Source organism: Simochromis diagramma, unplaced genomic scaffold (assembly GCF_900408965.1).
Source record: "Simochromis diagramma unplaced genomic scaffold, fSimDia1.1 OVJJ01000055.1, whole genome shotgun sequence".
NCBI lineage: Eukaryota > Metazoa > Chordata > Actinopteri > Cichliformes > Cichlidae > Simochromis > Simochromis diagramma.
Window position 1 is genome coordinate 235,555 of NW_024387070.1, and position 15,326 is coordinate 250,880.

Below are 15,326 nucleotides of genomic sequence, written 5' to 3' on the forward strand. Positions count from 1 at the left end.
GTAAAGTGCCCAGGCCAATTCAAGAGACAGATTATGATATATGGCGGTCAGGTGTTGAATTAGCCCTGAAAGATCCATCTATATCTGATCTGCAGCGCACCAGACTGATTCGTGACAGTCTACTGCCTCCTGCCTGTAATATGGTAAAACATCTCAGCCTTGACACACCACCAGAAGTCTATATGAAACAACTTGACTCAGCCTATGGCACTGTGCAAGATGGAGAAGAGTTATATGCCAAGTTCATGGACACCTTCCAGGACAGTGGAGAAAAGCCTTCGACCTATCTGCAACGTCTGCAGGTGGTATTACAGCATGCAGCAAAAAGAGGAGGTGTTTTAGAGAAAGACATTGGACAACAGACTGTTGAATCAATTCTGCAGGGGATGTTGGGATAACAATTTAATATCGGAACTCCAACTTAAACAAAAGAAACACAACCCCCCCAAATTTACTGAACTTCTATTACTCCTTCGAACTGAAGAGGACAGAGAGGCAGCAAAGACATTAAGGATGAAACAGCATTTGGGACCGACAAAACAGAAAGCCACCACTAATGCCCAGTTTGGCAATACTGGAGAAGAAACTAACCTCTGTGCTACGCTAACCACTCTGACTCTCACAACAGATGGCAGCTATACAACAGCAGCTTTCAGCTTTGACAGCACAGCAGTGTAATGTCTAACCACCGCTGCCTGCCCAGCTCCAAAGCTCTATGGGCCAAAGAAGGTTGGTAAGAATCCAAAACCTAGTGTCTCCAGCCCTAAACCAGGGTTTTGATTCCGCTGTGGAGAAGATGGTCACATTAAGCCACAATGTGAAAATGGACCCAATTCAGCATTGGTAAGTGCCAAGCGGAAGCAATTTGACAACAAACAAAAGTGGCAGAAGCAAAAGTCCTCTGCTTCTGAGGATTTAAACTAGTTCCAGTTCCTGTTGAGGGGCAAACAGGAGCTGAGCTGGACCAACCTTGTCCCGCTGAGAACAAAAAGCATGCCAAGTGTGCAAAATTGCAGACAAAGATCCACACTAGATTACCACCAGGATTAGTTGGATCCAGATGTACAGCAGAAGTCAACATTGCAGGTTGCAACTGCCCGTGTCTACTGGATACTGGTTCCCAGGTTACCACAATTCCAGTTTCATTCTATAATGAGCATCTCTCCGATCATCCAGTCCACCCATTGAATGAGCTTCTTCATGTGGAGGGGGCTGCTGGTCAATGTGTTCCATACCTTAGGTATGTTGAAGTTGCCATGACATTTCCAAAAGACTTTCTTGGGAGTGACTTCCCAGTTCAAACGCTTGCACTTGTTGTTCCTGATGTGAGACCTGATTTTCCAACCTCAGTACTTGTTGGCATGAATACACTTGAAGTTCTTTATGAACAATTCTCTTCTAGTAACTGTTCATCATTCCAGCCTACCTCTTACGGGTACAGAGCAGTTCTGAAAACTCTCCAAGTGACGTACCAACAGAATTGTAATGATCATCTTGGTGTTGTGACGACCCTTAGTAAATCTCCTGTGCTAATTCCAGCTGGCTGCACAGTTGTGGTCGAGGGTTCTGCCAAGCTTCTAAGCCCAGCTAGTCAATGTGTTGTCATTCAGCACCTGGGTTCAGGCCTGCCGGGTGGTTTGTGTGTCAGTAATTGTCTAGTCGCTCTTAAAGCTGGTACACACACTCAGGTTCCAGTTGTTGTGTCAAACGGAAGACATTTACATACCAGCTTTGAGTGTCATTGCAGAGCTGGGAGCCTATGACTGCATAGTCTCTGAGCACAGTGTGACCAACCCCCCAGATCGGGAGATGTTGTCAACACCCCTCACTTTCAAATTTGGTGAGTCACCAATACCAGCAGAATGGAAAGAACGGATCACAACAAAACTAAATGCCATGTCTGAAGTTTTTTCACATCATGACTTGGATTTTGGTTGCACTAAAGAAGTGAAGCATCACATCAAGCTCCATGACAATACCCCTTTTAAACACAAAGCAAGACCTATTCATCCCCAGGACATAGAAGCTGTTCGTAAACATCTTCGAGAGCTTCTAGATGCTGGTGTTATCAGTGAGTCGGAATCATCATTTTCATCACCAATAGTGGTTGTCAAGAAGAAAAATGGAGACATTCGACTATGCATTGACTACCGCAAACTCAACCTGCAAACGATTAAGGATGCGTATGCATTGCCCAACTTGGAGGAATCGTTTACAGCACTCACTGGATCGAAATGGTTCTCTGTGCTTGATCTCAAATCTGGTTATTATCAGATAGAGATGGATGAAGCTGATAAAGCCAAAACCGCTTTTGTAACACCAATTGGGTTTTGGGAGTTCAACCGAATGCCTCAAGGAGTTACTAATGCACCTTCAACGTTCCAAAGACTCATGGAGAAGTGCATGGGAGACTTGCACTTGAAAGAGGTCCCGGTGTTTTTGGATGATTTGATCATATTCTCCAACACTCTTGACAAGCACGAAGACCGTTTGCTGACCGTGTGTTGAATCGCTTGAAAGAATTTGGGTTAAAACTTTCTCCAGAAAAATGCAAATTCTTTCAGACATCCGTCCGATACTTGGGCCACATTGTTTCAGAAAATGGTGTTGAGACAGACCCAGAAAAGGTTGCCACCTTGAAATCCTGGCCAATTCCAACCAACTTGAAGACCTTGAAATCTTTTCTGGGATTCGCTGGCTACTATAGGCGTTTTATTAAGGGATATGCCATGATCGCCAAGCCACTCAACAACCTCACACGTGGGTACCCATCCACACACAAAAGCTCTAAAAATGAGACTTCTAAGAGCTCACAGTTTGATCCCAAGCAATCCTTTGGTTCCAGGTGGAGTCCTGAATGTCAGTTGGCTTTTGATACTCTCATTGACAAACTTACCACTGCACCAGTTCTAGGTTTTGCTGATCCAGCAATGCCTTACATCCTCCACACAGATGCCAGCACCACCGGATTGGGTGCCGCCCTTTACCAAGAGCAAGAGGGGAGACTTAGGGTGATAGCCTATGCTAGTAGGGGTTTGTCATCCAGTGAAAGTCGTTACCCAGCTCACAAGCTTGAATTCTTGGCACTGAAGTGGAGCGTGACAGAAAAATTTCATGATTACTTGTACGGAGCAAGTTTTACAGTGGTCACGGATAACAACCCACTTACCTATATCTTGACATCAGCAAAGTTGGATGCTACCGGCCATCGTTGGCTGGCTGCTCTTTCTACATTCTCGTTCAAGATACAGTATCGAGCTGGCAAGCAAAACCTGGATGCAGATGCACTTTCCCGTCGGCCCCATGATGGTACTTCCTCTAGTGAACCTGCTCAAAAAGATGAGGAGCTAATTCATCAGTTTACTCAACAACATCTCTCAAGCAGCAGTGACGGTGAAATATCAGCTGAAGTTGTCGATGCGATTTGCCAAAGCGGTGTCGTTAGGACCCAAGCTGAGAATAGTTTGGTCGAATCCCTGTCCATCAACACAGCAGTGCTTCCTGAGAATTACTCAGAAGATTCCCATGGACTTCCTGTTATTTCCACCATATCCCATTCTGAGCTTTATGAAAAACAGAGAACTGATCCAACTCTCCGGGAGGTTATTCACCAGTTGGAGTCAGGAGAAAAAGTTCCTCTGACAGCCAGGAAAGAGCTTCCTGAAATTCCTCTTCTCCTTCGAGAACTGAACAAATTGGAGCTGATTGATGGTATTCTCTATAGGAAGAGATATGAAAATGAACAACCATAATACCAACTGGTCCTTCCGACAGAACTGCGGCAAACTGTTCTCCACAGCCTCCACAATGATATGGGCCACCTGGGAGTGGAACGGACCCTTGACCTTGCCAGGACTCGGTTCTATTGGCCAAGAATGGCAGTGGATGTGGAAAATAAAATAAAAACCTGTGGCCGGTGTATTCGCCGGAAAAGCTTGCCGGAGAGAGCTGCTCCTCTGGTTAACATTCGAACATCACGTCCACTTGAACTCATTTGTATGGATTTCCTCAGTCTCGAGCCCGATACCAGCAACACCAAAGACATCCTGGTACTGACAGATCATTTCACCAAATATGCCCTTGCCATTCCAACACCAAACCAAAAGGCAAAAACTGTGGCTAAATGTCTTTGGGAAAACTTCATCGTTTATTATGGAATTCCAGAAAGACTCCATACAGATCAAGGGCCAGACTTTGAGTCGAAATTGATAAAGGAGTTATGTGCCCTGTTGGGAGTCCAAAAGTGTCACACAACACCGTACCATCCACGAGGAAACCCAGTAGAGAGGTTTAATCGCACTCTACTGGCCATGTTGGGAACTCTTGAATCCAAACAGAAATCCAAATGGAAACAGTTTGTGAAACCACTTGTCCATGCCTACAACTGTACCAAAAATGAAGTCACTGGCTACACCCCATACGAACTAATGTTTGGACGTTGTCCTCGTCTCCCCATTGACCTCGCTTTTAATCTTCCTGTACGTGAGAAAGAACATCAGACACATTCACAGTATGTACAAGACTTAAAAGCTAGGTTGAAAGAAAGTTATCTGCTATCTTCAAAGAATGCTGCGAAGAATGCTGAGAGGAACATCTTCCTCTCATCCACATCTTCTGTGGAACCAGCTTCCAGTTTGGATTCGGGAGACAGACACTATCTCTACTTTTAAGATTAGGCTTAAAACTTTCCTTTTTGCTAAAGCATATAGTTAGGGCTGGACCAGGTGACCCTGAATCCTCCCTTAGTTATGCTGCAATAGACGTAGGCTGCCGGGGGATTCCCATGATGCATTGAGTTTTTCCTTTCCAGTCACCTTTCTCACTCACTATGTATTAACAGACCTCTCTGCATTGAATCATATCTGTTATTAACCTCTGTCTCTCTTCCACAGCATGTCTTTTATCCTGTCTTCCTTCTCTCACCCCAACCGGTCGCAGCAGATGGCCGCCCCTCCCTGAGCCTGGTTCTGCCAGAGGTTTCTTCCTGTTAAAAGGGAGTTTTTCCTTCCCACTGTCGCCAAAGTGCTGCTCATAGGGGGTCATATGATTGTTGGGTTTTTCTCTGTATCTATGAAGCGCCTTGAGGCGACTTTTGTTGTGATTTGGCGCTCTATAAATAAAATTGAATTGAATTGAATTGAACAAGACTCGATTTGACCACCGTATTATACCATCCAAGCTGGAAGTTGGAAGCAGAGTTTTGGTGCGGAACATGAGGCTGAGAGGTAAACATAAACTTGCTGACAAATGGGAACCAGATGTCTTTGTAGTGCTGAAATGTGCCAAAGATCTCCCCGTCTACACCGTAAAACCAGAATGCAAAGACGGCCCAATTCGCACATTGCACAGAGATCTCCTTCTTCCATGTGGGTTTCTTCCTGCAACTGAGTCAGTAACATCAGATGAGACTATTCCAATCACACCACTCTTTAACTCGTCAACAGACCAAGAAACAACAGGAATCTCCTGAGTACTTTGTTGAAGAGAATGAATTAGAACCGACCTTTGTCCATCTTGCCCCGCTCCCAATGGAGTTTAGGGTGGAGAAGTCTCTCAACCCCCTACAGTCTTTTCCCAGTGGTGAGGAGGAAAAACTTCCTCCAACATCTACACCTGAAATGGAATCAGCTGGGGAAGCTCTGTTAGGATCTCAGAGGGAAGAACCATTGGAGTTTAATGCTGATGAGACCTCTGAGGAAGATTTTCTTGAAATCTTACCCGAACCCATTCTTGAAACCGTATCTACAGACTTGTCAGATCCTGGAGTCTCTGACAACTTAACGGCCGAGCCTAGTCCTGTGACATTACCAACTCTTAATAGCTCAGATGCGGTTATTGACCCCCCTCTGAGGCGGTCAACGCATCACAGATCACCACCTAGGCGACTTCAGTATGCCCACTTAGGCAATCCATTGATATCAGTTGTTCAAAGTAACAGTGGAGCTGTTCTCATCGAGACGACCCCTCCTAACTACAGTTTTATCAGTGAGGCCAGGGCGAGCAGGAGAGGAGGAGGGGTTGCTGTCTTATTTAATGAATCATTTCAATGTAAGCAGCTATCTCCTGGAAGTTTTCAGTCTTTTGAATATGTGGCTTTACAGCTGAAGGCCCCATCCAAAGTTGTGTTTCTTAATGTTTACAGGCCTCCCAAATACTGCACAGACTTTTTAATGATCTCATTGAACTGCTGTCTGTGATCTGTGTTGATTTCGACTGTGTAATTATTGTTGGGGATTTTAACATCCATGTGGACAACCCTCAGGACAAAGGGACTAAAGACCTGAGTAACACTCTGGGCAACTTTGGCTGACTCAGCATGTAACAGAGGCCACACACAACAGCTCAACAGAATAACTGCTATGATGCCTTCCAGTCAGGTTTTAGACAGAACCACAGCACTGAAACCGCTCTGACCAAAGTATTTAATGACATATGTCTGAATACTGACAGTGGAAAAATGTCAGTCTTAGTTTTACTGGATCTCAGTGCAGCATTTGATACAGTTGACCACAACATATTACTCAAACGACTGGAGAACTGGGCAGGTCTTTCAGGAACTGTACTAAACTGGTTCAAAACTTACTTAGAAAACAGGAAATACTTTATATCAATAGGTAACTTCACATCTGAGCAGACAAGTATCACATGTGGAGTTCCCCAAGGTTCCATCTTGGGACCCCCTCTGTTTAACATTTACATGCTCCCACTGGCACAGATTATAAAGAACAACAAAATAAACTATCACAGCTATGCAGATGACACACAAATATATATCACAATGTCACCAGGAGACCAAGGCCCTGTACAGGCTCTTGGTAAATGCATTGAGGACATTAATGACTGGTTGTGCCACAATTTTCTCCAGCTAAACAAAAACAAAACTGAGGTAATAGTCTTTGGTGCCAAAGAAAAACGATTACAAGTCACCAGAGAACTTCAATCTATACACCTAACAACCACAAACCAGGGGAGAAATTTGGGTGTAGTGATGGATGCAGACCTAAACTTAGAAAAACACATTAAGACTGCAGCTCATTCAGAACTCTGCTGCTCGAGTCCTCACTAAGACCAAAAAAGTGGACCACATCTGCTCTTGCGGCGACCAGCAGGTTGTCTCTGTCTGTCAGTGTCAGTGTCTTAACTTATTTTTTATTCCTTTATTTTATCTTATTTTTCTTTCTTTTTTTTGGCCTGAGGAAATCCTACAGCATCGGCTTGTGCTTTGTGGAACTTCTTTTGTTGAAGATGGTTTTTTTATTTCGCTTGGTTTTATTGGCAATCCTGACGGTTGTTTGGAGTCAGTGCTACTCCCACACAATTACATACTCACGGGAGTTTCTTCTGGATCTTCGGTGGACAGGCCCGTCTTTGGACTCTTTTCACCCTCCAGTGTTTTCCAGCTCTGGATTATCCAGTAACCACAGGGGCACTTTTGTTTTTAACAGAGTCAAAGCAAGGAAGCGGGGTAAGAAGGCAGGCCTACGTCAGCGATTGCGGAAGCAAATACGGTACAACCGTATTCCTTTACCATCAATAATCCTGGCTAATGTGCAGTCTCTAAGGAGTAAATTAGATGAACTGCATTTGAATGTTGCACATTTACGTGACTATAGGGACGCATGTCTAATGGCATTCACAGAGACTTGGCTCAAGGATTCTGACCCTGATTGTTCTCTGGAATTAAATGGCTTCGGGTTTCCCATACGTTTGGATCGAGACCCCGGAGCTACCCAGAAATCTCAAGGAGGAGGGGTGTGTTTGTATATAAATCAGAAATGGTGTAAAAACGTGACCGTTCGTAGACAAGTGTGTCTGCCTGACATTGAGCTCCTCTCTGTGTCTTTGAGGCCGTTTTATCTGCCGAGGGAATTCCCACAGATCAACGTCACCGTCGTTTACATCCACCCCAAAGCGAATCCTAAGAATGCGACTGACACCATCTCCAATGCCATCCACTCTCTACAATCTCTCTCTCCTGAAGCCCCTAATATTGTTCTTGGGGACTTTAATCGCTGCGACTTGAAGAAAACACTGAGCAGTTTTTATCAGTATGTGCACTGTCCCACTCACTTCAATAAGGCTCTGGATTTATGTTATGGCTCCATAAAAGGTGCGTATACATCTGTGGCTGGCCCCGCCCTCGGATCCTCGGATCACAACACGGTGCATCTTCTGCCAGTCTATAAGACTGTATTGAGAAGAGAGAAAGTGAGGAAACACCGCATAAAGGTTTGGAGTGATGATGCCTCTTTAGCCCTGCAGGGCTGCTTTGACTGTACAGACTGGTCGGTGTTTACTGAATCATGTAGAGACATTAATGAACTCACTGACGTTGTCTGCGGATATATATCCTTTTGTAGAGACATGATTATTCCCTCAAAGGTTGTGCATTCTTTCCCTAATAATAAACCATGGTCCTCTAAAGTTCTTACGAGGCTGATTCACGAAAGGAATAAAGCTTTTACTGAAGGGAATACCTTGAAAGTCAGAGAAATTAGGAAGGAGATTAGATCAGAAATTAAAAAAGCTAAAATAAAATACAAGGATAAGGTAGAGGCGGAGATGGGTAGCAATAACTTAAGGGTGGCTTGGGCTGCCATGAAACACATGACTGGTCACTGTCTCAGTGACTGTAATAAGATAAGTCTCCCTGGTTTTAGTTCAGATTTTCAGTTAGCCAATGAGCTGAACAGATTTTATTCGAGATTTAATGATAACTATATTCCAAGGAATACACTTGATTCCTTAATAGAGAGCACCAGAGCCCCCCCAGTTTTGTTCTTTGATGAAAGAAGGGTGGGAAATCTTTTTAAAATGAGTAAGACTAATAAAAGTCCAGGTCCTGATAATATATGTGGCCAGGTGCTTAGAACATGCGCTGAGCAATTATGTGGTATTTTTTTTATCACATCTTTCTTTTATCTCTTCAGCAACAGAAGGTTCCAGAGGTATGGAAAAAATCAATTATTTCTCCAGTTGCTAAGACCACAAAACCTACATCATTAAATGATTTTAGGCCTGTTGCTCTTACATCTTTAGTGATGAAGTCCTTCGAAAAACTTGTCAGGAAGGAGATCCTGCAGCAAGTAGAGAAGCTGATAGATCCACTACAATTTGCATACAGGCCTTGTAGAGGTGTGGATGATGCAGTGGTCACTCTGTTGAACTTCCTTTATCGCCATCTTGATGGCGCCAAAGCTCATGCTCGGCTTTTATTTATCGATTTTTCTTCTGCTTTTAATACTATCCAGCCACATCTTTTAGTGGACAAGCTTCTTAACCAATTTAAACTTAATTTTAATCTCGTTGGTTGGATCTTAGACTTCTTAACTGATAGATCACAGTGTGTGAGAATAAACGGCTGTTTTTCCAAACAGCTGAACTCTTCCACTGGCTCACCACAAGGTTGTTGTCTCTCTCCTCTTTTGTATATTTTGACTGTCGCAGCACACAGGCCAATAGGCATTTCATCAAATACGCAGATGACACAGTCATTGTAAGCCTCCTTCATGGTGAAGAGGATTCCCATGGGCCTGTTGTGGAGGAGTTTGTTTCATGGTGTGATCAGTCCTTCTTAATGATTAACACCTTGAAAACCAAGGACATGGTTATTGATTTCAGGAAGTCATCCCCTCATCCTGCGCTTACAGTGGTAAATGGTGCAGCCATTGAAATGGTGGATAGTTACAAGTACTTGGGGGTTGTTCTTGATAAGACCCTGTCCTTTGAGTTACATCTTGCTGCTACAGTGAAAAAGGCCCAACAAAGACTGTACTTTTTAAGGAGGTTGAGAGGTTTTAAGGTTTCATCTGAAATGATGACTCTCTTTTATAAAAGTTTTATTGAATCTGTTTTAACTTTCTGTATCATTGCTTGGTACGGTAGTATGTCCATGGATAATAAGACCAGACTTAACAATCTGGTTAAAGTGGCGGGCAAGATTTCAGGGAGGTCTCAGGTCCAGCTTGTGGACTTTTATAACAGGCAGGTGCTGAGGAAGGCAACTTCTGTCCTGTTGTGTTCAGATCATCCTCTCTTTAACGATTTTCAACTGCTTCCATCAGGTCGTCGTTATAAAATGACTGCAGTGAAGACAAAGCGACACAAATTGTCGTTTGTACCTAGTGCTATTATCTTAATTAACAACACTAAATTGTAAGTGTTGTTGCCATTGCACATTGCACTTTTTTCGATGGAAAATCTAGGTTGTTTTATCAGGCTTATATTATATTATAGTATTTTTTTTATTTTATTTTTTTAATGAGTGTACGTGATGTGTTGGTTGTATGTTTGTTGTTCGTTTTGACATACTGCGAATCAATTTCCCGTCAGGGACAATAAAGTTACCATTGACCATTGACCACATCAGTCCAGCTCTGAGGTCTTTACACTGGCTGCCTGTCCATCAGAGGATAGACTTTAAAGTACATCAGTGACCTCCTGACCCAGTATGAACCTTCCAGATCCCTCAGGTCATCTTGATGCGGTCTTTTATCAGTTCCCAGAGTCAGAACCAGACACGGAGAAGCTCCATTCAGCTTTTATGCTCCATATATCTGGAACAAACTCCCAGAAAGCCTCAGATCAGCGGAAAAACTCAGTTTATTTAAATCCAGGTTGAAGACTCACCTGTTCTCAGCTGCATTTGAATAAAGCACCAAATCCTTAAAAGTTTTACTTTTAAGCTTAAATTTCAAAACTTACATTTTAACTACTGATTTTATCTACTGTTCCTTTTTTTTCTTTTTCTTTTTAAATCATGCTTTTTAGTTGTTTCTGTTTTTTAATGTCTCTGTAAAGCACTTTGAATCACCTTGCTGTTGAATTGTGCCATATAAATAAACTTGCCTTGCCTATTCTCTCAGCTGCCGTTTAACAATTCAGACATGAGTCTATGTCCATATTTGATATGAGCTTAGCAGGTAGAGTGCAGGTGTCCTGTTTTATAATCATATAATTACGCTTATAGATTAATAACACTGTGTCTAAAAATCTATATTATTATTTGTTATTTAATATTTATGATTTAATACCATGTCTTTGCATGGAAGTAGAAAACTTTAGACGCTCCTACTGTTTGCACACAAACCTCTGACGGATCATCCAGGAACTGTGACGCTGTATTCTGGAGAACTGATTGGTCAGTGGGCAGTGCTTCATACCTGCTGACGTCTAATCTGGATCTAAACGGACTCCAGAGCGAGTTAAGTTCACAGTTAAGTTACTGTGTCGATTTACCCCAGTAAGAATGAACCACCTAACCCAAAATAGTTCAGGCCTCTGCAGTTATATCCAGTCACTATTTAGGCTACCAGGTGAGTCCAGTGGATCCCCCACAGCTGTGGAAACAAACATCTGGAGACAGTTTCTGCTGACTTTTGTTCCTGCAGTCGAAACACAGCTAACACGATTTATTTACCTTCACAAAGGGAACTCTGTTCTTATCTTCATGAACAGCCAGGTTGGTCTTTGACACTGAAACATGAAAGCATCATCATAGCAGTTAGCATTAGCTTGATTGTATTTACACTCTATTTCTACTCTACTATTCTATTCAACTCTATATGAGCATAGTAAAGGTTCAGGGTTGGTCTCACCATCCAGCAGGTCTCTGATTTTATCCAGATAGATTTCAAAATAAGACACCTGCAGATACACAGCCAGTGTTTATGTTACGTTAAACATGTTCAGTCTTCTAAAAAGAAAAACTGTGATTCAGAATAAAAACACTTTGGAGATTAAATGATGCTACACTGATCAAATGATGATATTTCTTTGAATTAAGATGAAGAATCATTTTTTACAGTTAGATTTTCCTAAGATCTGACAACAGAAACACAAAAACAACATAAAAATATTTGTTTCACAAGCAGAATCACCTTGATGTGGAACTCCAGGTTCTCATCCATGGAGTAGATGTGGTCAAAGATGTCTCTGGAAATACGAGGGATGATGCCCATCTGATGAGGGTCATGAAGGGTCCCCTGAAACATGACGAATCATTTAATTAATCATTCAAATAACACCAAAACAAAGACCTGAAAATAAACTACAAAACAACAGACCAACCTCCATTGTGTGAGTCTTTCCTGAGGAGGTCTGACCATAAGCAAAGATGGTGCCGTTATATCCTCCCAACACATCTGAGGCACAAACAAAGAAACAAACGCCGTTTACAGCCGTCACTTCCTCTCAGTCACTTTCCTTCTTTAATGGAATATGTTGCACTGACCTCTGACGATCTGCTTGGCACAGGTGTCGTACACCTGAACCTGTTCAGTGGTTGGGGGGAAGACTCGGTCGAACACATATGGCTTCCCCTGAAACACAGGAAACACACTGTAAAAATAAAAGCCTCTGTTTGAAAAAAAAAGATTTATGCTGTCAGCAGACAGTCTCCTCCTGCTATGAAGAGGTCATATAAAAAACACCCTGCTCACTGACACTGAGTGTTATGGTGTGATGTTTCAGTCTCTCAGTAACATCTTAACACATCAAAGCCAAGATTATCAATGTAAGTCAGTGAGGACTGTTAGATTTCTGTTTTAACAAACAAAACTAGGAGTAAAAAGAGAGTGCTTCTTATGTATCTGCATTTATACAACATTCACACTCTGATGGAGGTCTCACAGAGCAGCTCGGGGTAAGTATGTCGCCAAAGGGTATTTGGCATGGCGACTGGAGCAGCCACGGATCAAAACCACCAACCGTCCGCTGGTCGTTGAGGTCACAGTGAGCTTCCCTGATCACCTCCTGGTTGGACTCCTGCTGAGCTGTCCTGATTGGTCAGTCCACACAGGCACCTCCACTGACCGTCCCACATCTACAAACCCCTCCATGCTTTCCTCGTCAGCACGAGGTGGCTGGAGATGGCACCTGTCAGACCATCTCCAGCCCCACAGCAGACCTTCAGCTCTGCTGCCTCCTCTGTGTGAGTGCTCCCCTCTGAGATCTTCAACGTCCATCAGTTAATGTTCAGATCTTTGAACTTTGACCTTCTTTATGTAATGCTGTTGTTGTTAGTTTACTTATATTTTGGGGTTTATTTACAAGTTTATTTGTAGGTTAATATTTGTTTCAATGTTTTGTTTGTTTGATGTTACCTTGTTAAATTAGTCAGTAAGAGCTGTAGGGCCATTTTGTTTCTATAAATAAAGAGACTGGTATAGGACCAGCATGCACTGGGGTGGGCCTATGGTTTTTTTTTTTTTTACCAGAGCAGGAGAAGCAGCAGGAAGAAACAAAAAATGGATCTTGTTATTGCCAAACTGGATGAATAAATCATAAAAACACAACTTACAACTTTGGACAGTGGACTTCTTTTGCCTGCGTACGAAATATTATCTCAGTGCAGCAGTGGCTTGTGGATTTTTAATTATGGGATGTTTGGTTTGTCAAACAGAAGGAATTACCACTACAACAGATTTACCTTTATATAAAGAGTAGGGTCAAGGGTCAGAGGCTCAGGGGAGGTAATGAGAACAAAAACAAGACGTTCAGTCTGAGTTTAATGAGGGCTCGTTAAATCACCACAAACCTTTCACTGTTGTCTTGTTAGTTTAAATAAAGTTCAGTCTAAAACTTTAACAAACAAACAAGAGAATTCAGAGAGTGCAGCTGTCTCTGATGATTTTTCAATGATCAGTTTTATTTCTACATTTAAAAGCAACAAAGTGCTTCACATTTAGTTATGAACAAGAGAAAAACAGGACCATACAACACTGGGCATTTGGGAATGTTTACAGTCACATGTTTAATCCTCTCACTGAAAACGTTTCAGGTACAGGTTTCACAGGTTGAGTCTTTTTCAGGTTGAGAGGAGTCATTCAGTCTCAGTTATCATGATAACAGACAGGTTAACTTAAGTCTCTGTCAGAGCTCAGAGGGGAGAGAATTTATCTGAATCACAGTTAATCAGTCCTCAGTACATCAATGTGTGATTGATTATCAGTACAGTAAAATATCTGGTCTCCATCTTTGCAGCTGTGGACAGCCAGATGGTAATCTGATTACATTTCTTCTTCAGATGTCAACACATTAGACATTGAATGATGTCATTGATGTCAAACAACATTTTAAAGGTTCAGAGCTTTGACAGATGTTGGTGCTCCATCAGTAAACAGCCTGTGTCTGCACTTTCTGTCAGGCTGCTGCTGAATAATTAATTTAATTTCAATCTAAAAGTTGGTCAGTGCGTCAGGAGCTTGAAAAGACAAGAAAATCAGCTGGACTTCCTTAAGTTTGATGAAGATGTTTCAGCTGAGAAGCTTCTTCAGTTCTAAGACTTAGCCCCACCCTATCATGTGACTCACTAAGGTCAAAAGGCCCAGGATGTGAGTGGGCGTTCAGGCATCTGGGAAGGATCTCAAAATTGGATTATAGATGGCAGACAGTTGGTGTGATAAGCCCCGCCCTCTGTTCAAAGATGGTTGCTCACAGTGGACATAGAAGCTTCTTTCACTCCTCTTTCAAACCATCTGTCCTCTCTGTCCAAAATGTGAACATTGGCATCCTGGAAAGAGTGACCTTTGACCTTTAGATGCAGATGGACAGCAGAGTCTTGGAGTCGTGGAGGTGGCTCTTCTATGTTGTGCCATGCGTTTATGAAGTAGCTGTTTGGTCTCTCCAATGTAGAGGCCTGGGCATTCGTCACTACACTGTACAGTATACACTACGTTGTTAAGTTTGTGTCTGAGTGTGTTGCTGGGTCTGAAGTAGAATAGAATAGAATAGAATACTTTTATTTGTCAATTTCTTCAAATGTACTTGCCATACAAAGGAATTGAAATTACGTTTCACACTGTCCCAAAAAAATGCGTAGGCATTGACAACAATAAGGTGCAGATGCACAACAAAAACAAAAACAGCCCTAACAATAAGATAATAAATAGTAATATAATAATATAAATAGTGCTACAAGAATACTAAAAATATATATATAGCAGCAGGTGTGTGCAATTGCAATGCAAGTCAGGAATGTTTTCAGTTCTTGGTTCAGAGAGTGTTTCCTTGTTGGAGAGTGTGGGGGGGTAGAGTCCAATCTGTCTACTATACTTCTGCCAATCTGGTGATTCTGCTGGCTGGGAGCCGGGAGGGAAGAGAGTTCAGCAGTCTCACAGCCTGGTGGATGAAGCTGTTGGTGAGCCTGGTAGTGCGGGAGCGGAGACTTCTGTATCTCTTTCCAGAGGGCAGGAGGCTGAACAGACAGTGCGCGGGGTGGGTTGCATCGTTGACAATTGTGATGGCTTTGCGGGTGAGGCGAGTGGTGTAAATGTCTTGCAGGGAGGGGAGTGGTACACCAACTATCCTAAGTACACTGGGATGGA

The 15,326-nt window shown here is 42.6% G+C and overlaps 1 protein-coding gene across 1 annotated transcript in view; it reads right to left on the bottom strand.

Moving 5' to 3' along the window:
• LOC120742178 (kinesin heavy chain-like) overlaps positions 1-15,326 on the bottom strand; it is a 77,511-nt gene that overhangs the window by 42,768 nt on the left and 19,417 nt on the right. Inside the window, exons 2-6 of the mRNA XM_040045321.1 lie at positions 12,233-12,320; positions 12,070-12,143; positions 11,880-11,984; positions 11,598-11,646; positions 11,420-11,475 (exon numbers count right to left, since the gene is read on the bottom strand). Of these exons, the coding sequence (XP_039901255.1) occupies positions 11,420-11,475; positions 11,598-11,646; positions 11,880-11,984; positions 12,070-12,143; positions 12,233-12,320 (372 nt within the window). The remainder of the gene's footprint in view (positions 1-11,419; positions 11,476-11,597; positions 11,647-11,879; positions 11,985-12,069; positions 12,144-12,232; positions 12,321-15,326) is intronic.